At 45.8% G+C, this 25,493-nt stretch overlaps 1 protein-coding gene across 2 annotated transcripts in view; it reads right to left on the bottom strand.

The window, feature by feature from the left end:
- The window catches only part of mapkap1 (MAPK associated protein 1), a 107,629-nt gene that overhangs the window by 30,809 nt on the left and 51,327 nt on the right, over nucleotides 1-25,493 (bottom strand). For both annotated transcript variants that reach the window (XM_055875556.1, XM_055875560.1), the window contains exons 7-9: nucleotides 24,603-24,712; nucleotides 7,830-7,937; nucleotides 6,651-6,791 (exon numbers count right to left, since the gene is read on the bottom strand). In XM_055875556.1, coding sequence (XP_055731531.1) covers nucleotides 6,651-6,791; nucleotides 7,830-7,937; nucleotides 24,603-24,712 — 359 coding nt within the window. The remainder of the gene's footprint in view (nucleotides 1-6,650; nucleotides 6,792-7,829; nucleotides 7,938-24,602; nucleotides 24,713-25,493) is intronic.

The following is a 25,493-nucleotide window of genomic DNA, read 5'->3' on the forward strand; positions in this document are numbered from 1 at the left end:
ATATTAGGTAGTTGTGAAATTATTAGATTACTTGTTAGATATTGCTGCCCTGTCGGGAACTAGAAGCACAAGCATTTTTGCTACACTCGCATTAACATCTGCTAACCACGTGTATGTGACCAATAACATTTGATTTGATTTGAATCTGAAGCCCTGAGGAAGAAGTGGACCAGTCAGGAGAGACAGAGGAAACCCAACACTATGAAGTGGACCAGTCAGGAGAGACAGAGGATACCCAACACTATGAAGTGGACCAGTCAGGAGAGACAGAGGATACCCAACACTATGAAGTGGACCAGTCAGGAGAGACAGAGGAAACCCAACACTATGAAGTGGACCAGTCAGGAGAGACAGAGGAAACCCAACACTATGAAGTGGACCAGTCAGGAGAGACAGAGGATACCCAACACTATGAAGTGGACTAGTCAGGAGAGACAGAGGATCCCCAACACTATGAAGTGGACCAGTCAGGAGAGACAGAGGATACCCAACAATATGAAGTGGACCAGTCAGGAGAGAGACAGAGGATCCCCAACACTATGAAGTGGACCAGTCAGGAGAGACAGAGGATCCCCAACACTATGAAGTGGACCAGTCAGGAGAGAGAGAAGATACCCAACACTATGAAGTGGACCAGTCAGGAGAGACAGAGGATCCCCAACACTATGAAGTGGACCAGTCAGGAGAGAGAGAAGATACCCAACACTATGAAGTGGTCTACAAGCTTGGTTGCGCCACAGGGAGTTAGGTAAAGATCAAGTCAAGCCCACCTCTCTAGCCTCCCTCTCTGCCCCTTACATGCTGACCACACTGCACGTGTTGCTTCTATTTGTGACGCCGAACGCGATGGTGTGGGGGGGGACAAAATCTATTCGTGCACGATGGCGGACTTTGAACATGGTGTTAGTGCTGAGCGAAATGTTGGTTATTTTTCATTTTTTAAACAACTAATTGACCAATGTTGGTTCAATTATTTGAATTCCATTTTGTTCTGGGTTTTTTCTGTGAGATCAATGCATTGCAGTTTCTCTAGTGATAAATCAGAACATCATGCCTGAACTGTGTGATGTAGTATGGAGTTGTAGTTTCCAACAGGCCAGTGTTCTATACAGTTCAATGCGGTAAAAATGTGATAATTAACTACAATGACCATAACCCATTGCGCGGCTACTGGTCAGGCATGAGACAGAAGAATGCGTGATCAAGAGGGGATACATAGAGACCAGTTTCTTCACGAGGTATCTCTACCTGAAAATACATAATCTAAATGATTGATAGTTGGTATTCAGCAGTCATAAAAGTATGTCTTATTTACTTTGAACAACTACTAAAATAGTGATGTTGTCAGACAGCATAGGCAGCAGCTCTATAGAGATGAGATGATGGAATGAAATAATAAAGTAATCAAATAAAACTAATGTAATATACACAACAACTGAAATATTTAATTAAAGTAATGTGAATAAATGATAGTTAATAAGCGGTAATAAACATTCACTACCTTCATGGGACTTTTATTCATTGTTATATTCTGTGTTGTTACAGCATTAAACCCAAAGAATGAATAGTGCATTTCATGTTTAAAAAAAAATAATCGAAATCGTGATGATTTTTTAAAATAATCGCACTGAAACGACCTCAAAAAGCACTAATCGCTCAGCACTCCTACCCCTAAAACAGATTTCCTCCCTGACAACCATCTGTCTTCCTTCTTCAACCTCAGGAGGCTGAAAACATTTGTCTTGTCACCCGAAAACCCTCACTAACTTTTACAGGTGCACAATTGAGAGCTTCCTGTCGGGCCGTATCACCGCCTGGTATAATAACGGCTCCGCCCACAACCGCAAGGCTCTCCAGAAGGTGGTGCGGGTCTGCACAACGCAACACCGGGGGCAAACGACCTGCCCTCCATGACACCTACAGCACCCAATATCACAGGAAGGCCAAAAAGAACATCAAGAACATCAACCACCCGAGCCACTTCCTGTTCACCCCGCTTCCATCCAGAAGGCGAGGTCAGTACAGGTGCATCAAAGCAGGGACAGAGAGATTGAAAAACAGCTTCTATCTCAAGGCCATCAGATTGTTAAACAGCCACCACTAGCACAGAGAGGCGGCTGCCTACCGACAGACTTGATATCATTGGCCACTTTAATACATGGAACACTAGTCACTTTAATAATGCCACATCCAAGAATGTTTACATATCTCACATTACTCATCTCATATATATATAGTGTATACTGCATCCTACACTATCTATTCTTTACTATCTATTGCATCTTAGCCGCTCTGTCACTGCTCATCCATATATTTTATATTTATATATTCTCATCCCATTCCTTTACTAGATTGTGTGTATTAGGTTTTGTTGTGGACTTGTTAGATAATACCTGTTAGATACTGCTGCACTGTCGGATCTAGAAGCACAAGCATTTCACAACTCTCGCAATAACATCTGCTAACCATGTGTATGTGACCAATAACATTTGATTTGACATGCCGCGGCCCCTCCCACATTTGACAGTGTCCAGATACAAGCACACACAGACAGAGATTTTGCAGACTTGTGCACACTGTCTGGTACTAATGCCTCTGGCTCAATCCACATAAATGCTAGAGCTATGGGACCCTGGGACATTCCTGCCTCTGTGAATCTGGACTTTCCTCCCCCGGTGTTGACATTAAGTAACATCAGTTTGTACCACTAGCTAGAAACACAGGACACTGCCCAACCACTTTCCACCCTAAACATCTCTCCTGATTAGTTTTTTTACTTGTTGGGGGGGGGGGGGGGGGGGGCAGTCAGCTTTAATATTGCTGATAGATAATGTAATTGTCTGCATCATTTCCAATCCCCCATATATATATATATATATATACAGTTGAAGTCGGAAGTTTACATACACCTTAGCCAAATACATTTAAACTCAGTTTTTCACAATTCCTGACATTAATTCCTAGTAAATCCCCTGTCTAAGGTCAGTTAGGATCACCGCTTTATTTTACGAATGTAAAATGTCAGAACAATAGTAGAGAGAATTATTTATTTCAGCTTTTATTTCTTTCATCACATTCCCAGTGGGTCAGAAGTTTACCTTCCACAAGCTTGGGTGAATTTCGGCTCATTCCTCCTGACAGAGCTGGTGTAACTGAGTCAGGTTTGTAGGCCTCCTTGCTCGCACACGCTTTTTCAGTCTGCCCACACATTTTCTATGGGATTGAAGTCAGGGCTTTGTGATGGCCACTCCAATACCTTGACTTTGTTGTCCTTAAGCCATTTTGCCACAACTTTGGAAGTATGCTTGGGGTCATTGTCCATTTGGAAGACCCATTTGCGACCAAGCTTTAACTTCCTGATTGATGTCTTGAGATGTTGCTTCAATATATCCACATAATTTTCCTTCTCATGATGCCATCTATTTTGTGAAGTGCACCAGGTCCTCCTGCAGCAAAGCACCCCCACAACATGATGCTGCCACCCCCGTGCTTCACAGTTGGGATGGTGTTCTTTGGCTTGCAAGCATCCCCCTTTTTCCTCCAAACATAACGATGGTCATTATGGCCAAACAGTTACATTTTTGTTTCATCAGACCAGAGGACATTTCTCCAATAGGTACAATCTTTGTCCTCTTTGTCCACTGTAGTCTGGCTTTTTTATGGCAGTTTTGGAGCAGTGGCTTCTTCTTTGTGAGCGGCCTTTCAGGTTATGTCGATATAGGACTCGTTTTACTGTGGATATAGATACGTTTGTACCTGTTTCCCCCAGCATCTTCACAAGGTCCTTTGCTGTTGTTCTGGGATGGATTTGCACTTTTCGCACCAAAGTACGTTCATCTCTAGGAGACAGAACGCGTCTCCTTCCTGAGCGGTATGACGGCTGCGTGGTCCCATGGTGTTTATACTTGCGTACTATTGTTTGTACAGATGAACGTGGTACCTTCAGGTGTTTGGAAATTGCTCCCAAGGATGAACCAGACTTCTGGAGGTCTACAATTTTTTCCCCTGAGGTCTTGGCTGATTTCTTTTGATTTTCCCATGATGTCAAGCAAAGAGGCACTGAGTTTGAAGGTAGGCCTTGAAATACATCCACAGGTACACCTCCAATTGACTCAAATGATGTCAATTAGCCGATCAGAAGCTTCTAAAGCCATGACATAATTTTCTGGAATTTTTCAAGCTGTTTAAAGGCACAGTCAACTTAGTGTATGTAAACTTCTGACCCACTTGAATTGTGATACAGTGACTTATAAGTGAAATAATCTGTCTGTAAACAATCGTTGGAAAAATTACTTGTGTAATGCACAAAGTAGATGTCCTAACCGACTTGCCAAAATTATAGTTTGTTAACAAGAAATTTGTGGAGTGGTAGAAAAACGAGTTTTAATGACTCCAACCTAAATGTATGTAAACTTCCGACTTCAACTGTATATATTTAGATTTGTATATATATATATTTTTTCACATATATTTCCCGTCTTTATTATTTTCTCCTAACCCTGCCACCCCTCCCCTAATTGGAGTAAACTAATGGACAACAAAACTTGGGCTTCTACTTCCAGCTTATACATACTATATACATTTTACAGACACAGTATATTTTACATGAGTTATCTTTAGTTTGTTTTTAGTCCCATCCTTCAGTTCCCATTAAACCCCTCCCATCGATCTCATCCAGTTCTGATTTATTTTTGCCATTGAAATTTTTGCAACTGTGCTGTTCTGAACCTTCCCATTCTCATAGTTTCTACAGATAGTGGAAAAAGTTAAAATCTATCTATCTATCTAGTATTATTATTATTATATTATTGATCGAGTGACTATGCGTTTTCAAACCACCCAGCAGTGCTATCTGCAGAGTTAGCTCCAGGTAAATGTTGCACATCTTCAGCCATTCCTGAACCTGCGACCACAAACAAGCTACATATGGACAGTACCAAAAATAAGTGACCTAATGATTCCACCTCTCCTTCTTTTTCTCCAGAGCTTTGGACTGTAATAGATTCCCTCCGATGTCATCATACAGTCAGAGTGGAGTGCCCTCTTGGAAAAGACATCATGACGCTAAAGGCATGGGTAGGAGGTGTGGGATGGTTTTGAAAAAGCCAAACCCCACAGCCTTTACAAAACCCCTCAATGGTTTGTCAGCAAGGCTTAGGGCCACCCCCCCCTGCCCCACCCCCGCATGTTCTGCTCTTCTCCAACTGTGTTTAATCTGACACGCCGAACGCATCTGTTGGCGGTTAAGCCGTGGTGTTTGCTAGCTGCCGTCGCCTCTGAAACCCCAGGAAACCCCCTATCTCTGAGAAACACTGGGGAGAGCATCCGACAGGTCTTCTGGTTTAAGAACCCGTCCTCTGTCAGCCTAGGGAGAGGAGGCTCCACAAAGCTGGCAGCCTGGTTTCAATTCATTAATATCAGCATGAATGCAACAACAACAAAAAACAAAAAAACGGCTAAAATATGTTAAAATGCGAGGCGTTGTCGTTACATGTGTCTGACAGCTGATGGGTAACACTGTGAACGAGATAAATAATTCATTTGAATATGAAACATTTGCCCCAAAAAATGCCAATAGTTGATGGGTTGGCAAAGCCTCAGATTGAGTGTTTTATCAAACCTGAAACATCAGTATTACTATTCATTCTATTTTACAAATACAGCTCAATAAAATGATCATCAATTTGCTATTGGCAGTGACAGAGAGGGGTTAACAGGTGGGCTGTAATGGGCTGTGACAGAGAGGGGTTGACAGATGGACTGTGACAGTGAGAGGGGTTAAGAGTAGAGGATATTTGTCTCGTGTGCTACGCTAGTTATGACCAGAGTAACAGAGTATCCTAATGCACATGTAAAAACTTCACGACGAGAAAAGACAGAGACATTGATTCAAATCTCAGTTCCAAAATAGTGCAAGTACAACGGTGAACAAGGACTGTGTGGTTTGACCATGTCTCCGGTACAGCGGATCCCGCTCATGGACATCAGTCAGACCAGGAGGAGACACACCGCTTCCCAAACGCCATCCTATTCCCTATACAGTGTACAACGTTTGACCAGAACCCTATGGGCCCTGGTCAAAAGTAGTACACTAAATAGGAAATATGGTGCAATTTGGAACGTAGCCGGTCTCCTCCTGGTCTGAATTAACGCTCATTACCAAAGCCAACGGGCCAGTGGGGGGGGAGGTACAGAGGTTACCATGGCAGATTGCTGTAAACAACAAGATTGATCCTGCTTTCCAGGAAGTGACCCGGTGACCCTGGTCTGACCTTTGGCATCGTGATTGGAGGGGGAGATTTAGGTGCTTTCTCATGCCGTACCTACGTCCTCCGACTGAAACCTAACCTGCGGTAAACGACTGCCTGACTAATTCAAAACAGAGAGACCCAACTTAGAAAACTATTAAGGTATAAACAGCATTTCATAGCATCACCAGATGTTTAACTTTAATGTACATTAAAGTCAAAAAGGTCTCTATTTATTTTTTTTATAATGCCTTGGAAGGCTGGACCAACGTGTTGTCTGTGGGCTCCAAAGGACAGAATGGAGAGCAGGGTCACCCAGTGTGGGGTGGGGGGGAGCAGGGTCGGGCCAGTGTGGGGTGGGGGGGAGCAGGGTCGGGCCAGTGTGGGGTAGGGAGTATTTACCGAGCTGTACGTCAGTGGTGAAACGGAGCTTGTGGATCATGCTGATCTTGAAGGACTTGTAGCGGTGGCTACTCAGCATGTCCTGCACCGTGGTGATGTCCATGGGAGGATCCTCCTCTGAACTGTCCTCTCCTCTGGAGCCTGACAGAGAGACAAACGGGGTGGGAAAGAGAGAAACGGGGTAGGAAAGAGAGAAACGGGGTAGGAAAGAGAGAAACGGGGTAGGAAAGAGAGAAACGGGGGGTAGGAAAGAGAGAAACGGGGTAGGAAAGAGAGAAACAGGGTAGGAAAGAGAGAAACGGGGTAGGAAAGAGAGAAACGGGGGTGGCAAAGAGAGAAACGGGGGGTGGGAAAGAGAGAAACAGGGGGTGGGAAAGAGAGAAACGGGGGGTGGGAAAGAGAGAAACGGGGGGTGGGAAAGAGAGAAACGGGGGTGGGAAAGAGAGAAACGGGGTAGGAAAGAGAGAAACGGGGTAGGAAAGAGAGAAACGGGGTAGGAAAGAGAGAAACGGGGTAGGAAAGAGAGAAACGGGGGTAGGAAAGAGAGAAACGGGGGGTAGGAAAGAGAGAAACGGGGGGTAGGAAAGAGAGAAACGGGGGGTAGGAAAGAGAGAAACGGGGTAGGAAAGAGAGAAACGGGGGGTGGGAAAGAGAGAAACGGGGTAGGAAAGAGAGAAACGGGGTAGGAAAGAGAGAAACGGGGTAGGAAAGAGAGAAACGGGGTGGGAAAGAGAGAAACGGGGTGGGAAAGAGAGAAACGGGGTAGGAAAGAGAGAAACGGGGGGTGGGAAAGAGAGAAACGGGGGGTGGGAAAGAGAGAAAGAGTGGGGCGGAAAGAGAGAAAAAGAGGGAGTCGGAGAGAAAGAAAGAAAGAGGGAGTGGGAGAGAGAGAGGTGAAGAGAGAGAGGAGAGAAAAACCAGAGACTACTTTCAAAACCAAGAGTAGGTGAAACCTTGCATTGAAGAAAAAATTAAGCACAGACTATAAAAATATGTTCAGAGAGATATTCCGTCCATTACTGGTATTGACTCTACCCAGGACAATCCTCTGTGTCGGGTGAAGTTGCCCTTAGATGCTGATCTTGGGTCAGTGTTTGAATTTCTGTCACTAATTGTTAAGGGCTACGGTTGGGGGAAAGGTGAAGCTGATCCTCGATCACACCGGCGCAGAATACTCACTGTTTTCCCTGACCAGGCAGAACTCCAGGGTGCTCTGGCTCTCCAGGCTACAGTCCAGATCCACGGGCACGTTGGGCTCCGTCTGCCTCTCCAGACGGTACATGGGACCTGTGGCACAGCGAGCACAGGGTCAAACGCAAGGCAACAACTGACTCCACAGAGACCCATGGATTACCGTATACAGTCGACTGCTAGGGCTATCTGTATGCCTATACACCGGCTTTTAACAAGGAAGTAGAAATAACGGACAATACTTTTAACATCTTTTAAAGTTTAAACTACGGTGTGATTTAGAATAGTTTATGTTTTGTATACGTGCGTTTGTCCGACGTAGACGAAAAGATCCGAACCAAGACACGGGGAAACGGGAGAAAGGGATGAGTGCAGGCAGACAGAGGAAGAGGAGGTGGAGTTAGGGGAATTAGCGGGGACAAGCAACGGAGATGCTCTTTGGCTCCCGCCACACTCGTCAAGACCAAGGCCACAGGGGTCACAGCTCCTCTCTTCTTCCTATACCCACAATCCCATCCCATCCCCATCCTGGGCACTCTTTTGGTTCAGCTCAAACAAAAGGCTGCATTCAGCCTCTCTCTCCCTCTCCCCTCTCTCTCTCTCCCTGTCCCCTCTCTCTCCCTCCCTCCCCCTCTCTCTCCTTCCCTCCCTCCCTCCCTCTCTCTCTCCCCCTCCCTCCCTCTCTCCCCCCTCCTCCCCCCAGTCTCTATTCATCTCTGGCTCCAGGCATGTCAAGGTCGGCGCTCCACCGACGTATTTAGACGACCGTAACCGGGAGCCCAATTAGATTCGCAAACCTTTTCTTTTCTTTGTGGCGACTCTTCCATAATGGGGACCCATTTTTAGGTGACCTCTTTGGGCCCAGGAGATGCAATTATATCCCCTCGGAAAACGACCAACAAAGAAATAAAGTCAAACTGTACGGCGGTAACAGAAGAAACGATACTAGATCGAGGGACAGGGAGTTGGCGTCCGCTACCCCTGCTTTGCTGTTACTCTTTAGAGTTTGACTGGGCTGGCTCTCTTCAGCACAGGCATGCAAGAGCAGAAAATGTTACATTTACAGACGCAAAAGTACACATTGAGATAAAGCACAACCGCAAATGTCCACTGAAGTTAGGTGACATTTTGCATTCTGTCTGCATGGCCAAAAAAATGCACTCAACCAGTGATCAGTCAACCAGTGATCAGTCAACCAGTGATCAGTCAAGCGGGAAATAATTCATTTATGATATGTAGATGTGGTGATGTCATAGCTTTTTAACAAAAACCAGAGAGTCTTTAAAAGAAGTATCAGCGACAAAAGAGAGATTGAATTAACAAGTAACTGGTGATGTGGAACAGGCACATCGTATTATATCTAAAGATATAATTTTAATCAAATTTGTCCTTCTGAATCAATACATGTTGCTTCTGAAAGATGGCACAGGATGTAGACATTTCGGGTGGTATCTCTATCGGAAAGCCCCTCGCCGTCCAACCACCCAGCAATGTTCCCGTGTTATGTAAGGTGGCCTAAAAAAAAATCCACCAGGAAGAGGGGGGTGGAATGCATTTCCAATTCTTCTCTTGCTTTCTTTCTCACAAAAAAAAATAAAAAAATGAGGGGAAAAAATCCATAATAAAAGCAGCAAAAAAGTCTAAGTCGGGCAAAAGACTTTGGGCAATATTTACCCTTTCTCAAATACCGCGGGTTTCCAAAATGTCACTCGAGCCTGAGCGAGCCATCAAAAGAATATGCCTTGAAGTCCTGGAGCGTATCGTGAGTTCACAAGGTAAACAAACAGGCTAAGAACGTGCTAGAACCAGCTGTATCGCACAGTGGTGAGTCACATATTGTAATGTTATACTAATAATTTGCTCTAATCACTGTTTGACTGAGGGTAGCGAAATCTTCGCTAGATGTGTAGAATACGCTAGAAGGTACAGGAGAATTCTACCTCAGTGTCTGCGGTAGAGGCCGCAAACCTCGAGGGAGGTCACTGCTTAGATGTGGAGTCGGAGGGAGGGCAAAAAGTGTGACTAATGGTGAACACGGAAAATGACCTTTTCGAATCCTGCCTGACGCGGAGCACGATGGTGAGCGGCTGGGGCGAGCCTTGATAAAGGACATGACGTGACCACCAGGATAAAAAAAAATGCCAAAGCCCTCCCGACAAAAAACATATGCTGAGAGGAAAAGATGCCCTGCCTTGGTGTGTGTGTGTGTATATAATACGTTTGTTACTGTGTGTGTGTGTATAATACGTTTGTTACTGTGTGTGTGTGTATAATACGTTTGTTACTGTGTGTGTGTGTGTATAATACATTTGTTACTGTGTGTGTGTGTATAATACGTTTGTTACTGTGTGTGTGTGTGTGTATAATACATTTGTTACTGTGTGTGTGTGTATAATACGTTTGTTACTGTGTGTGTGTGTGTATAATACATTTGTTACTGTGTGTGTGTGTATAATACATTTGTTACTGTGTGTGTGTGTGTGTGTATAATACGTTTGTTACTGTGTGTGTGTTTATAATACATTTGTTACTGGGTGAATGTGTATGTGTGTGTGTGTGTGTGTGTGTGTGTGTGTGTGTGTGTGTGTGTGTGTATAATATGTAACACACACACCACCTCCTCCCCCCGAGCTTCAGACCTCATCTGCAGTTCAGACACACGCGTCGTCCTAGGCCCAGCCATCACCTCTTCCCGAGCTTCAGACCTCATCTGCAGTTCAGACACACGTGTCGTCCTAGGCCCAGCCATCACCTCTTCCCGAGCTTCACACCTCATCTGCAGTTCAGACACACGTGTCGTCCTAGGCCCAGCCATCACCTCTTCCCGAGCTTCACACCTCATCTGCAGTTCAGACACACGTGTCGTCCTAGGCCCAGCCATCACCTCCCCCCGAGCTTTAGACCTCATCTGCAGTTCAGACACACGTGTCGTCCTAGGCCCAGCCATCACCTCTTACCGAGCTTCAGACCCCATCTGCAGTTCAGACACACGTGTCGTCCTAGGCCCAGCCATCACCTCCCCCCGAGCTTCAGACCTCATCTGCAGTTCAGACACACGCGTCGTCCTAGGCCCAGCCATCACCTCCTCCTCAAATGTCACCACAGTTTGCTCGATAACGTGCTCGAGCCCCATTCAATACCCCCTTATCTTCTGGCACAGACCCACCCGTTTTATATCCCCCCCCCCACCTTCACACACCACGTCATATTTCATAGCATTTAGAGCGTCCACGTCGGGCCACTTCATTCCGTTTACCCTTTTATACACGTCGGGTTGCTGGGTGATTTTGTTTCTTCATGTGATATTTTGGGGTACGTTTGAGTGTTTTTTCGAACGTTTTTATGGACTGGGGCCCATCTGATTATAAGCACATTTAGTGGAGGGGAGAGGGGAGTGGAGAGAGGGGAGTGGAGAGAGGGCTGTCGGTGATAAGCACTCTGCCCTTAAGGAAGGAGAGGTCGTGTCACCTTGCAGAGTACCGAGATGAATTTCATACATAAAATGGCCGCATGGCTACATTCAATTGGATCCCGGGTCTGTCTAGACGAATTCTGAACAGCACGTTATGATGAAGTATGTTTGGTTCCTGGCAATTCTTCACTGTTGCTGTTGGTTTGACCTAACGGGTGTTTGGTAGAACTGGGATTAACACGATCAGTCAAGGAGAACACATTTATGTTAAGCACCCGCTATAGAAAAAATGAATAGAAAGATGCTACTATACAAAAGGATTCGGTGAAAAAGGTCACTTCATCAGCCAATGAAACCTAAAATGGCCAATACCAGTATTTATTTGGGAGCAAACTCAGACCGTTGATCCCATTCTATTCGGAAACCACTGGAGGTAAAAAAATATAATATTTTTTTAAACATTTTTAAACGCAAGGGTAAAAATTATCATTCAAGCATGGCAAGATGGAGAGACCTTGAACTCTTATTGTGAAAAGAAAGCGAAGGAGAGATTGAAAGAGAGCATGAGAGACAAAGAAGATTGGAAAAGAGTCTCACTCTAGTGAGTAAATAAATAATCAATACTCATCTAAATGTAAATGAGAGAGTAGCCCTCTCTTGATGGTGTGTGTGTGTGAGAGAGAGCGAGAGAGGTGGTGTTTGGGGTTATCAACCAGACCATTTTCCACAGACACTGGGGCCACAACCTAATCACCATCACTCAGGTTCCTGGACTGCAAAATGGATCTAGAAATAAATCCAAAGCATCACCTGAGCTCTCCCACCATGCTAGCCAGGCCAGGCAAGGAGGCCACGCTTCACTGGACTCAAAGGGTTCTCTCTGTGAGATTTGGTGGGTGTCTGTGTAGACGTATGGCAGCTTTGGTAATGGCACCAGATAGAGCAGGTACTGAGTGAAAATGAAAAGGGAATCGGGACTAAGCCCTATGGTACTCCATTGTATCTCTTTACAGAAGAGGCATACTTCAACCTTTGACCCCTGTCTGTTTGCAAATTGCTTGTGTTGGAATTCCCTATGAAAAGGATCAGAAGTTCCACTGCTCAGGGAAGATGACGTTGAGGTCTCAGGCAAGGTTACTCAGCCGGTATAGTTCACCAAACACACCTCCGCAACACTACAAACATTTTAGTCTAACATGAACATTTAGAGCGAATAATTAAAAAATAATAATATTAATAATTTGGGCAGACTGAAAAAAAAAACACACAAGAGCGCGTGTTTTTGTGAGAACATCTGTGGATGACTACACCGCCGAGAGGAACACATTGGTTTTCCACAAACTTCTTAAAAACAAGGAGAAAAAGACCATAGAGAAAGGTGGTAGGCTGAGTTGACACCTGGATGGGAGGATGGGAAATGTTCCACGTTCTAGAAGAAAAAGAAACGCACACCTATTTAGGCGAGGTGCTGGCTAGCGGAGTAGAAAACTTGAAAATAAAGGAGAGCCGCACAATCTAGGAGCTCAGATACAAATATTTAATTACCAACGTTTCGACAGGCAAGCTGTCTTCATCAGGGTATAATCACAAACACTGCGGGATGACTCGTTTATATAGTGTCAAAAGACACACAGGTGTCTGTAATCATGGCCAAGAGTGGCCTAATATCATTGGTTAATTCTCAAATATTAAAATGGCATACAAACAGCATACAAAAAAACAAATGGATAGCATACGATCATAGATTCATTTTAGACTACACAAGCTTACAAACAATTAGAATGGCAAAAGTCACAAGAATGGCTTCAGATCAAAGTCTACGTTGAGACCGAAGGGAGCAAGGGTCTTTAAGTTAAAGATCCAGGCAGCCTCTCGTTTTAACAATAAATTATCAAGGTCACCCCCTCTCCCAGGGAGGGTGACATGTTCGATGCCAATATAACGCAGAGACGAAATCGAGTGGTTTGCTTCCAAAAAGTGGGCCGCAACTGGGTAAGTCAAGTTTCTGCACCTAATGGTGCTACGATGCTCTGAGATACGTACTTTTAATTCACGCTTTGTTTTACCCACATAATGTTTTACCACAAGGACAAGTTATAAGACAAATAACTGCCTTAGTGGACCAAGTAATAACACCTTTGATTGGGATCGATTTCCCTGTGTGTGGGTTTTTGAAGGATCTACATTTATAAGTGCCATTGCATTGAGCACAGCCAGTACACTTGTAATTTCCATCCAGAAGGGGCGCAAATAGAAATATCTTGGGGTGGTGAATCAGAGTGTACCAATTGGTCTCTGAGAATTCTGCCCTGCGAGAATACGACTAAGGGAAGGTACAAAAACACATTACAGAGTCTATCAAATGTTCCACGTTCACCACAAGTGTTCAATCCCTCACGTTGTCATCTCAGACCGAGACAGACACTCTGGGATGCCCCCATGAAGCAAGTACACAAACACATGTAGTGAAGACATGTAGCTTAAACTGACAGGGAACACTTAAAAGAGGACATGTGCTCAAAAGTAGCTAGATACAGTATAACTTCAAGCTATACAGTATGTATAGTGTTGGTGTATCTGACCAACAGAGAGCCAGAGTGTTGGGGTGTCTGACCAACAGAGTGTTGGTGTGTCTGACCAACAGAGAGCCAGAGTGTTAGGGTGTCTGACCAACAGAGAGCCAGAGTGTTGGGGTGTCTGACCAACAGAGAGCCAGAGTGTTGGTGTGTCTGACCAACAGAGAGCCAGAGTGTTGGTGTGTCTGACCAACAGAGAGCCAGAGTGTTGGTGTGTCTGACCAACAGAGAGCCAGAGTGTTGGTGTGTCTGACCAACAGAGAGCCAGAGTGTTGGTGTGTCTGACCAACAGAGAGCCAGAGTGTTGGTGTGTCTGACCAACAGAGAGCCAGAGTGTTGGTGTGTCTGACCAACAGAGAGCCAGAGTGTTGGGGTGTCTGACCAACAGAGAGCCAGAGTGTTAGGGTGTCTGACCAACAGAGAGCCAGAGTGTTGGTGTGTCTGACCAACAGAGAGCCAGAGTGTTGGTGTGTCTGACCAACAGAGAGCCAGAGTGTTGGTGTGTCTGACCAACAGAGAGCCAGAGTGTTGGTGTGTCTGAGTGTGGTATAGTGTCCGCTGAGCTCACTGTTATTGTAATGATTATCTGTTATTATCGTTAATCGCTGGCACATTATACAGTCAGTGTCATATTACCCACAAGAAGGAAGATTCTTCATTAAAAATGGCTGCCTTGCTTGGCATAGCTAAACATTCAGAAATACTCTGTCTTCTCTTTCCATTGTGCACTCCTTCGCACTTAACCTATTCAATTCTCAGAGGAACTGGCAACCCTCTGGTTCTATTCACAGGCAGCTCTCACCTGAAATGAGAGCTAAAAGTGACACTTTTGAAGACGTAAAAGGCAAAATCTGGAAACGTTACAGGGATAATGGCCCCCCACTCAGTAGCCGTGGAAGAGCTCCCCCCTGCTGCTGGAAGGTCGGGGAGCTGGTGATGTAGTTTACCTCAGGAGACCGTGAGGTATTTCTCAACACATTTATCCTTCGCCAAGGCATTGCAGAGGGGCTTTCAAGATTAAACAAGTTCAAGTTTATTTTTCTTTCCGTCAAATGAGCAATTGGGAACGCTTTGATGAATTAGATCATTTCAAACACTTCTGTGGGAAGAACTCTCATTGGGCACTGTGTGTGTGTGTGTGTGTGTGTGTGTGTGTGTGTGTGTGTGTGTGTGTGTGTGTGTGTGTGTGTGTGTGTGTGTGTGTGTGTGTGTGTGTGTGTGTGTCTTATGCGCGAGCATGAACATCTGTGTCTTAAGGGTAGGGGACTGTAGAATAATATTTATTCCCGTAGCCATTGAGGCAATTTCAGTCAGATTGGGGACAGGTTCCAGTTGCAGTCCAAGAGGTTTCCTCTGGCCCCAATTCTCATAACTATTCCCCTAACTATGACTTCACACTTCAAGCAAAAAGTCCCCAGAAAGTGAAAAAGTAGTCCTCCTTTATACTAGGGATGCACGATATATCGGTGAACGTATCGGAATTGGCCGATATTAGCTAAAAATGCCAACGTCGGTATCGGTCGATGTCTATTCTTATCTGTATTTTTTTTTTTTTAACTGCACTGTCGGTTAGGGGCTCGTAAGTAAGCATTTCACTGCAAGGTCTACACCTTGCTCGTATTCGGCGCATGTGACTAATACCATTTTATTTGATATCTAGTTTAACGTCGATGTTAAAGGTACCGTACATACCTATATAACGTAGGTACATGACGTAATAATGCCACGTAATATTTTGCGCTACACGTGCAACACAGTATTTGGAACCTAGTCCACACAATGTCTGCTGTGTGAATCGAGCAGTCAACAAGTCCAGCAGTCATTTCAAAGAGTAAGAACATTTCAGGGAGACAACTCTAAGGCGAAATCCATTAAAAGCCAAGATAATGGAATTCGTTGCCCTTGACAATCAACCGTTCTCTGTCGTGGGTGATGTTGGCTTTCGCCGACTGGTCGAGCACCGGTACACACAACCAAGTGCGCTATTTTTCAGATGTTGCCCTACCGGAATTACACAGTAATAGCGTCATTGCTATTAGTTTCACGACATACATACTATGGAACGCCGTTTGGGTCTTTAGTAAGCACCTTTAGTAAATCCGCTTTTTCTGTGAGAGCTTCCCATGTCTGGAATACACTGCCATCAGACACACATATCTGCACCACATATCACACTTTCACAAAATGCTTGAAGACATGGCTAAAGGTCAATCAGATTTGTGAACATGGTCCCTAGCTGTGTGTTGCCGCTTTCCATGTCTGTTGTCTGTAACTTGTGAGGTGTGGAAACACTTTGTTGCTTTTATGAATTTTGTCTTGCTGCTTTTTGTTCTATGTTGCTCTGTCTGTATGCTACATCTTGTTCTATGTTGCTATTGTCTATATTGTAATTGTTTTTAAATAACCTGCCCAGGGACTGCGGTTGAAAATTAGCCGGCTGGCTAAAACCGGCACTTTTACTGAAACGTTGATTAATGTGCACTGACCCTGTAAAAAATAAACTCAAACATACCGCGTTGGTAATAAAGCTGTTCGACCGCAACTTCTGGGGTAGTTAGCTTTAGCTTGGTATTACCTAGCTAGCACCAATACAACCAGATTGAAAACAATGACTCGTAGAAACTGCAGTCATTTAAATTATTCTTAGCAATGATTTAGGAATCCTTGTAACTATTAGCTAGGTTGCCACTTGTTGTTCGCCTATTGAAATTGAGCTTCAGTTCATGACAATAAATAGCTAGCCAGCTACTTAACCCTGTTGCCCAAAGCTAACGTTATAAGCAGCCAACTAGCTTCATCTGGCTAGTGAGGCCCGACCGGACTGGTTTATGTGTTGTGAAGCTAGCCACAATAAGGATTAGGCACAATAGCGGAATTTCCATTTTGCCTTCAAAATAAAAGTATGTAATTGACAGTGATGCAAATTAATACAAATAGCAGAATTATGCAATACTTTTATTTTGAAGGCTAACCGCAAAATCCACTATTATGGCTAATCCTTATTGTGGCTAGCTTCACATAAATGGGTCCGACAACTATTAATCAAATAAGAACGGTCTTATAAATTAGGGTTATTTTAGATGACACCTAGCTATATAGTTAGCTAGCTAACTATAGCTACTGAAACAAATTATGTTGTGTTATTTGACACATCAAATAGTGTTATTTGACATGTATCTTTTTTGACACGCAAAGACCCAAACGGCGTTCCATAGAGGACTAATACGGTGGGTATAAAGGAGGACTAATACGGTGGGTATAAAAGAGGACTAATACGGTGGGTATAAAGGAGGACTAATACGGTGGGTATAAAGAGGACTAATACGGTGGGTATAAAGGAGGACTAATACGGTGGGTATAAAGGAGGACTAATATGGTGGGTATAAAGGAGGACTAATATAGTGGGTATAAAGAGGACTAATATAGTGGGGTATTAAGAGGACTAATACGGTGGGTATCAAGAGGACTAATATAGTGGGGTATTAAGAGGACTAATATAGTGGGTGTAAAGGAGGACTAATATAGTGGGGTATTAAGAGGACTAATACGGTGGGTATAAAGGAGGACTAATACGGTGGGTATAAAGGAGGACTAATACGGTGGGTATAAAGGAGGACTAATATAGTGGGGTATTAAGAGGACTAATATAGTGGGGTATAAAGAGGACTAATATAGTGGGTTATTAAGAGGACTAATACGGTGGGTATAAAGAGGACTAATATAGTGGGGTATTAAGAGGACTAATATAGTGGGGTATTAAGAGGACTAATATAGTGGGGTATTAAGAGGACTAATACGGTGGGTATAAAGGAGGACTAATACGGCGGGTAAAGGAGGACTAATACGGCGGGCATAAAGAGAACTAATACGGTGGGTATAAAGGAGGACTAATACGGTGGGTATTAAGAGGACTAATACGGTGGGTATAAAGGAGGACTAATACAGTGGGGTATTAAGAGGACTAATACGGTGGGTATAAAGGAGGACTAAAACAGTGGGTATAGAGGAGGACTAATACGGTGGGTATAAAGGAGGACTAATACGGTGGGTATAAAGGAGGACTAATACGGTGGGTATAAAGGAGGACTAATACGGTGGGTATAAAAGCGGACTAATACGGTGGGTATAAAGGAGGACTAATACGGTGGGTATAAAGGAGGACTAATACGGTGGGTATAAAAGAGGACTAATACGTGGGTTATAAATAGGACTAATACGGTGGGTTATAAATAGGACTAATACGGTGGGGTATAAAGGAGGACTAATGCGGTGGGTATAAAGAGGGACTAATACGGTTGGATATAACGGAGGACTAATACGGTGGGTATAAAGGAGGACTAATACGGTGGGTATAAAGGAGGACTAATACGGTGGGTATAAAAGAGGACTAATACGGTGGGTATAAAAGAGGACTAATACGGTGGGTATAAAAGAGGACTAATACGGTGGGTATAAAAGAGGACTAATACGGTGGGTATAAAAGAGGACTAATACGGTGGGTATAAAGGAGGACTAATACGGTGGGTATAAAGGAGGACTAATACGGTGGGTATAAAGGAGGACTAATACGGTGGGTATAAAGGAGGACTAATACGGTGGGTATAAAGGAGGACTAATACGGTGGGTATAAAGGAGGACTAATACGGTGGGTATAAAGGAGGACTAATACGGTGGGTATATAGGGGGACTAATACGGTGGGTATAAAGGGGGACTAATACGGTGGGTATAAAGGAGGACTAATACGGTGGGTATAAAGGAGGACTAATACGGTGGGTATAAAGGAGGACTAATACGGTGGGTATAAAGGAGGACTAATACGGTGGGTATAAAGGAGGACTAATACGGTGGGTATAAAGGAGGACTAATACGGTGGGGTATAAATAGGACTAATACGGTGGGTATAAAGGAGGACTAATACGGTGGGTATAAAGGGGGACTAATACGGTGGGTATAAAGGGGGACTAATACGGCGGGTATAAAGTGGGACTAATACGGCGGGTATAAAGGAGGACTAATACGGCGGGTATAAAGGAGGACTAATACGGCGGGTATAAAGGAGGACTAATACGGCGGGTATAAAGGAGGACTAATACGGCGGGTATAAAAGAGGACTAATACGGCGGGTATAAAGGAGGATTAATACGGCGGGTATAAAGGAGGACTAATACGGTGGGTATAAAGGAGGACTAATACGGTGGGTATAAAGGAGGACTAATACGGTGGGTATAAAGCAGGACTAATACGGTGGGTATAAAGCAGGACTAATACGGTGGGTATAAAAGAGGACTAATACGGTGGGTATAAAGGGGGACTAATACGGTGGGTACAAAGGAGGACTAATACGGTGGGTATAAAGGAGGACTAATACGGTGGGTATAAAGGGGGACTAATACGGTGGGTATAAAAGAGGACTAATACTGTGGGTATAAAGGAGGACTAATACGGTGGGTATAAAGAGGACTAATACGGTGGGTATAAAGGAGGACTAATATGGTGGGTATAAAGGAGGACTAATACGGTGGGTATAAAGGAGGACTAATACGGTGGGTATAAAGGAGGACTAATACGGTGGGTATAAAGAGGACTAATACGGTGGGTATAAAGGAGGACTAATATAGTGGGTATTAAGAGGACTAATACGGTGGGTATAAAGGAGGACTAATACGGTGGGTTATAAATCGGACTAATACGGTGGGGTATAAAGGAGGACTAATGCGGTGGGTATAAAGAGGGACTAATACGGTTGGGTATAAAGGAGGACTAATATGGTGGGTATAAAGGAGGACTAATACGGTGGGTATAAAGGAGGACTAATACGGTGGGTATAAAGGAGGACTAATACGGTGGGTATAAAGAGGACTAATACGGTGGGTATAAAGGAGGACTAATATAGTGGGTATTAAGAGGACTAATACGGTGGGTATAAAGGAGGACTAATATAGTGGGGTATTAAGAGGACTAATACGGTAGGTTATTAGACCAAAGTTTACGACAACAGTTACCCTGACACAAGACTGAATCTCATTACACTGTTGATTTTATGTGCATTTTACATTTACTGTACTTTTTGCCACATTTGTCAATAACGAAACCTGAAAATACTGGATACATTGGGACATGATAAATGTGTGGTAGGTGCAACATAAGACAAAACAAAAGACAAGGGTTTGAGTGAGAGGACTAAACTAGTGTTTCCAAGTGGACACACACCTCTCCAAAGTGGGCACAGTTCATAAGTCATTTCAATGAGCTTTTATGACTCAAAGAAGACTGTTCAACTATAAGGTGGTTATTTGAGCTCTCCTAGCTGTGCCGTTGAGGAGCTACAGCAAGCTCTCCTAGCTGTGCCGTTGAGGAGCTACAGCAAGCTCTCCTAGCTGTGCCGTTGAGGAGCTACAGCAAGCTCTCCTAGCTGTGCCGCTGAGGAGCTACAGCAAGCTCTCCTAGCTGTGCCGTTGAGGAGCTACAGCAAGCTCTCCTAGCTGTGCCGTTGAGGAGCTACAGCAAGCTCTCCTAGCTGTGCCGTTGAGGAGCTACAGCAAGCTCTCCTAGCTGTGCCGTTGAGGAGCTACAGCAAGCTCTCCTAGCTGTGCCGTTGAGGAGCTACAGCAAGCACACGTCCAGGTGTTTTGATCACAACTCTGCATCCCCGTCATCACACAATTACTGGTGTTTATACTCAATCCCAAAACGGCCCATTATAAATCACAATCTGGATCAGGTGGGCATCGTTTTAAAAGTTTGTTCTATTGCCAACATGACAAACTAAGTCATAAAATACGATGTTACAGTATTAGGCTTTCACAATGCAATTCAGAGAAACAGATTGTAATTTTGATGAGCATAGAAAGAGGTCATCTGTGCATTCAGGTGCCGTGTTCCGCAGTGAATTTATCACAATACATCAAACATCGTCTCATTCTGTTCAGAACGACCCAGGGTATGACACCATGTCATCTGGTAACTGTACATCTAACAGGCTCATTCTGTTCAGAACGACCCAGGGTATGACACCATGTCATCTGATAACTGTACATCACCCAGTGTATGACGACATGTCATCTGGTAACTGTACATCACCCAGGGTATGACACCATGTCATCTGGTAACTGTACATCACCCAGGGTATGACACCATGTCATCTGGTAACTGTACATCACCCAGGGTATGACACCATGTCATCTGGTAACTGTACATCAAACATAGTGATCATAAACGTTGAACTATATATTCCATCAGTTTTATGAAGTGCACATTTGGACTCACGGGTGATTGGCTTGTTTGTATGACATCAACGCGGTATTTATTATAATCCTCAACGTCTCATCTTTCAAAATACATAGTCGCCTAATTTTCAGCATTTCCCTCCCTCAAAGTTGCCTAATTAGCAGGTGGGTTGTGGGCAACTGCTTGTCACACAGTGCTCAAGTTTCAGGAACGTCTTTCATTCAAAACTCATACAGAGCTGTGAAGCGCAGAGCCTGAACTCTGACCTCATTTATAGCAGGCTGTACTGTACAGCCACTGCGTTCCAATTTGGGCGATTATCAGTGACCAAATCTGCCATTTCCAACCTGTATACGGATACGAGTCGAAAGGGTACATTTTTTCAGAGGAGTATATGGCATTGGTGTGATATCAAGTCTTCGGACTTGTCGATTGGCATTTCTAACGGGTGGAGATTTTTAAATGAGGGGGGTTGAAGGTGGGAACATTTGTACCCCCACAACATTTATGGACAGAGGTAGCCTACACAAGGAATTTGTGTTGCAGAACAGAATTTCACTCCCCCATATTTCAGGTGATATGTTCAAATTCTAATAGAAACAGATTAGTTCATATTTAAAAAAAATAAAAAATAAACAAAAATCAATTTAGAAATGGTACATCAAGAAGCTCTTCAACAAAGTGCCCCTGTACTATTTAGAAGCAGGGTGCTGAAATGAAAGATTCAGTCATCGGCAACATCCACTTCAACTCACTTAGCAAAGCATGTCCCGAGAACAGGGGTTCATTCAATTTTCATGGAGTTAAATGGAACTCTGCTTTTAGCAGCCAGAGGCTATGCATACTATTACATTCCTAAAGAAGGCTTTTAGCACAAATTGCATTTATAATAGGATATAAGTTCAAGACACAAACTTCTTCTTCTTTAACTTCTACTAATAGCTGTGTAGCACTGCATTTTGGGATATATATTTTTTTTTTTTTTTTATTTCTCCAACTCGGCCCAATCTGAGAAGACAAAGACGACAAGGTGGTTGTCTTGGTGCAAGGACATTGTACACGATATCCCCAAGAAAAAAACACTACAACCAAAAGGGGTAGAACCAAGCCACTGGCAAGGTTAGTGTTGTGGAGAGGTTAGCTCCGTTTGAGGGAGCTAGTTAGGGGATTGCTAATGTCTTCATCACTCTAGGCCCTGGTAGACAGTCGGCTGAGGTCTCAAGCAATACAAAAGAAAATAGGCAGACATGCCATAGCCTTGTCCAGTCTAAGGGGATCGTCGCCATCATCACCATCATCATCATCATCAAACATTGTCTTCAGTGGTTGTGACAGCAAGCCATGGAGGATGGAGGAGGTCATTAGAACGGGGGGTGCAGGGGCACGCTGGTGATCAGGTGGGGGCAGATAAAAAGGGACAGCCAGTTGTAGTACAAGCCGGAGAGGAGAGGGGGAGGCCAACAAGAGAGAATAGACCTCCTCCCTTCCACACCCCTCTCCACTCAGTAGGCGGGGCTGCCCTCTCCACTCAGTAGGCGGGGCTGCCCTCTCCACTCAGTAGGCGGGGCTGCCCTCTCCACTCAGTAGGCGGGGCTGCCCTCTCCACTCAGTAGGCGGGGCTGCCCTCTCCACTCAGTAGGCGGGGCTGCCCTCTCCACTCAGTAGGCGGGGCTGCCCTCTCCACTCAGTAGGCGGGGCTGCCCTCTCCACTCAGTAGGCGGGGCTGCCCTCTCCACTCAGTAGGCGGGGCTGCCCTCTCCACTCAGTAGGCGGGGCTGCCCTCTCCACTCAGTAGGCGGGGCTGCCCTCTCCACTCAGTAGGCGGGGCTGCCCTCTCCACTCAGTAGGCGGGGCTGCCCTCTCCACTCAGTAGGCGGGGCTGCCCTCTCCACTCAGTAGGCGGGGCTGCCCTCTCCACTCAGTAGGCGGGGCTGCCCTCTCCACTCAGTAGGCGGGGCTGCCCTCTCCACTCAGTAGGCGGGGCTGCCCTCTCCACTCAGTAGGCGGGGCTGCTCTCTCCACTCAGTAGGCGGGGCTGCTCTCTCCACTCAGTAGGCGGGGCTGCTCTCTCCACTCAGTAGGCGGGGCTGCTCTCTCCACTCAGTAGGCGGGGCTGCTCTCTCCACTCAGTAGGCGGGGCTGCTCTCTCCACTCAGTAGGCGGGGCTGCTCTCTCCACTCAGTAGGCGGGGCTGCTCTCTCCACTCAGTAGGCGGGGCTGCTCTCTCCACTCAGTAGGCGGGGCTGCTCTCTCCACTCAGTAGGCGGGGCTGCTCTCTCCACTCAGTAGGCGGGGCTGCTCTCTCCACTCAGTAGGCGGGGCTGCTCTCTCCACTCAGTAGGCGGGGCTGCTCTCTCCACTCAGTAGGCGGGGCTGCTCTCTCCACTCAGTAGGCGGGGCTGCTCTCTCCACTCAGTAGGCGGGGCTGCTCTCTCCACTCAGTAGGCGGGGCTGCTCTCTCCACTCAGTAGGCGGGGCTGCTCTCTCCACTCAGTAGGCGGGGCTGCTCTCTCCACTCAGTAGGCGGGGCTGCTCTCTCCACTCAGTAGGCGGGGCTGCTCTCTCCACTCAGTAGGCGGGGCTGCTCTCTCCACTCGGTAGGTGGGCTGCTCTCTCCACTCAGTAGGTGGAACTGCTCTCTCCACTCAGTAGGCGGGGCTGCTCTCTCCACTCAGTAGGCGGGGCTGCTCTCTCCACTCGGTAGGTGGGCTGCTCTCTCCACTCGGTAGGTGGGCTGCTCTCTCCACTCGGCAGGTGGAACTGCTCTCTCCACTCAGTAGGTGGGCTGCTCTCTCCCCTCAGTATGTGGGCTGCTCTCTCCACTCAGTAGGTGGGATGCTCTCTCCACTCAGTAGGTGGGCTGCTCTCTCCACTCAGTAGGTGGGCTGCTCTCTCCACTCAGTAGGTGGGCTGCTCTCTCCACTCAGTAGGTGGGCTGCTCTCTCCACTCAGTAGGTGGGCTGCTCTCTCCACTCAGTAGGTGGGCTGCTCTCTCCACTCAGTATGTGGGCTGCTCTCTCCACTCAGTATGTGGACTGCTGTGTGTTGTCTTCTCTACTGTGCTCTGTGCCTCCGTTGCTTCCCGACATGATCCCTTTCAGGCCTTTATCTCTGGCTGGGGGGTGGGGTTGAGAGAGAGCGCCAGCCCCACCCGTGCCGCTCCAGTTTCATCTGTGTCCTGGCGTCGGGAGAGGCGATCGGTTCCGTCTGACTTTTGTATTAAAACCTCAGTTGCTATCAGATCCCCAGGTGATCTGGGCATGACAAATTAAACACTGTATGGCAGCGCTATTAGAGATTGCACCCTGATGGTTTTTCTGGAGGGGTGGGGGGGTTGTGGAAATGCTTTGTGTGAAGACAGCAACACATAAGGGGGGGGCGTCCGCAAATTCAAGTACACACACACTTGTGCATGCACTCGCACACTCAAATATATGAAGCACACTACTTACTAACACATGCTACTTTCATTGTTTGGGTGCTTCACAATGGGGTTAATAGGATTTTCATAAGCATGTAATAAAGCCTCTACCCCCCCCCCATACCAGAGCCTTTCTGAGAGCCTTTCCTCTTCTTCAGCGCCTTCTGCAGGATTTCCTTCATGGTCACCTTCAGGCTGTCCACTGGGATGAGAGAGAAACCATGGACAGCATTTCTGTAGGAAAAAAAACAGGAGAGAGCGAGAGAGAGGGACGGAAGGGGAGAAAGAGAGAGAGAGAGAGAGAGAGAGAGAGACAGCGAGATGGAGAGAGAGAGAGACGGAGGGGGAGAGAAAGAGAGACAGACAGCGAGGCGGAGGGGGAGAGAGAGAGAGAGAGAGAGAGAGACAGACAGCGAGACGGAGAGGGAGAGACAGCGAGATGGAGGGAGAGAGAGAGACAGCGAGATGGAGGGAGAGAGAGAGACGGCAGGGGAGAGAGAGGGACAGAGAGAAACAGACAGCGAGACGGAGGGGGAGAGAGAGAGACGGAGGGGGAGAGAGAGAGAGGGACAGAGAGAGAGAGAGGGACAGAGAGAGAGAGAGAGAAAGCGAGAGAGACAGAGAGCGATAGAGAGAGAGAGAGATAGGGACCGAGGGAGAGAGACGAAGGGGGACAGAGAGAGAGAGAGAGGGACAGAGAGAGAGAGAGGGACAGAGAGACAGGGACAGAGAGACAGAGAGACGGAGGGGGAGAGAAAGAGAGATATTAGTTATATAAGTGCAGAAATAATACATCTGCAGACACAGTGACAACAAAGCGCCCGTCTCAGCAGAAGTGAAACAAATATCAGTAGGCTCTCTCTCCAGTTGACTCGGGGACACAAACACCTGATTCGTTATCCTAAAAGCGTCACGTCGCATTTATCGGATTGTTAGGGCCAATAGCACACTTATTTACTACCACCGCTTGGAACACTTCATTTTAGGCACTTTCAAAAGATAGGAGCGCTATTTA

This window comes from Salvelinus fontinalis, chromosome 21, assembly GCF_029448725.1.
Source record: "Salvelinus fontinalis isolate EN_2023a chromosome 21, ASM2944872v1, whole genome shotgun sequence".
Lineage (NCBI taxonomy): Eukaryota > Metazoa > Chordata > Actinopteri > Salmoniformes > Salmonidae > Salvelinus > Salvelinus fontinalis.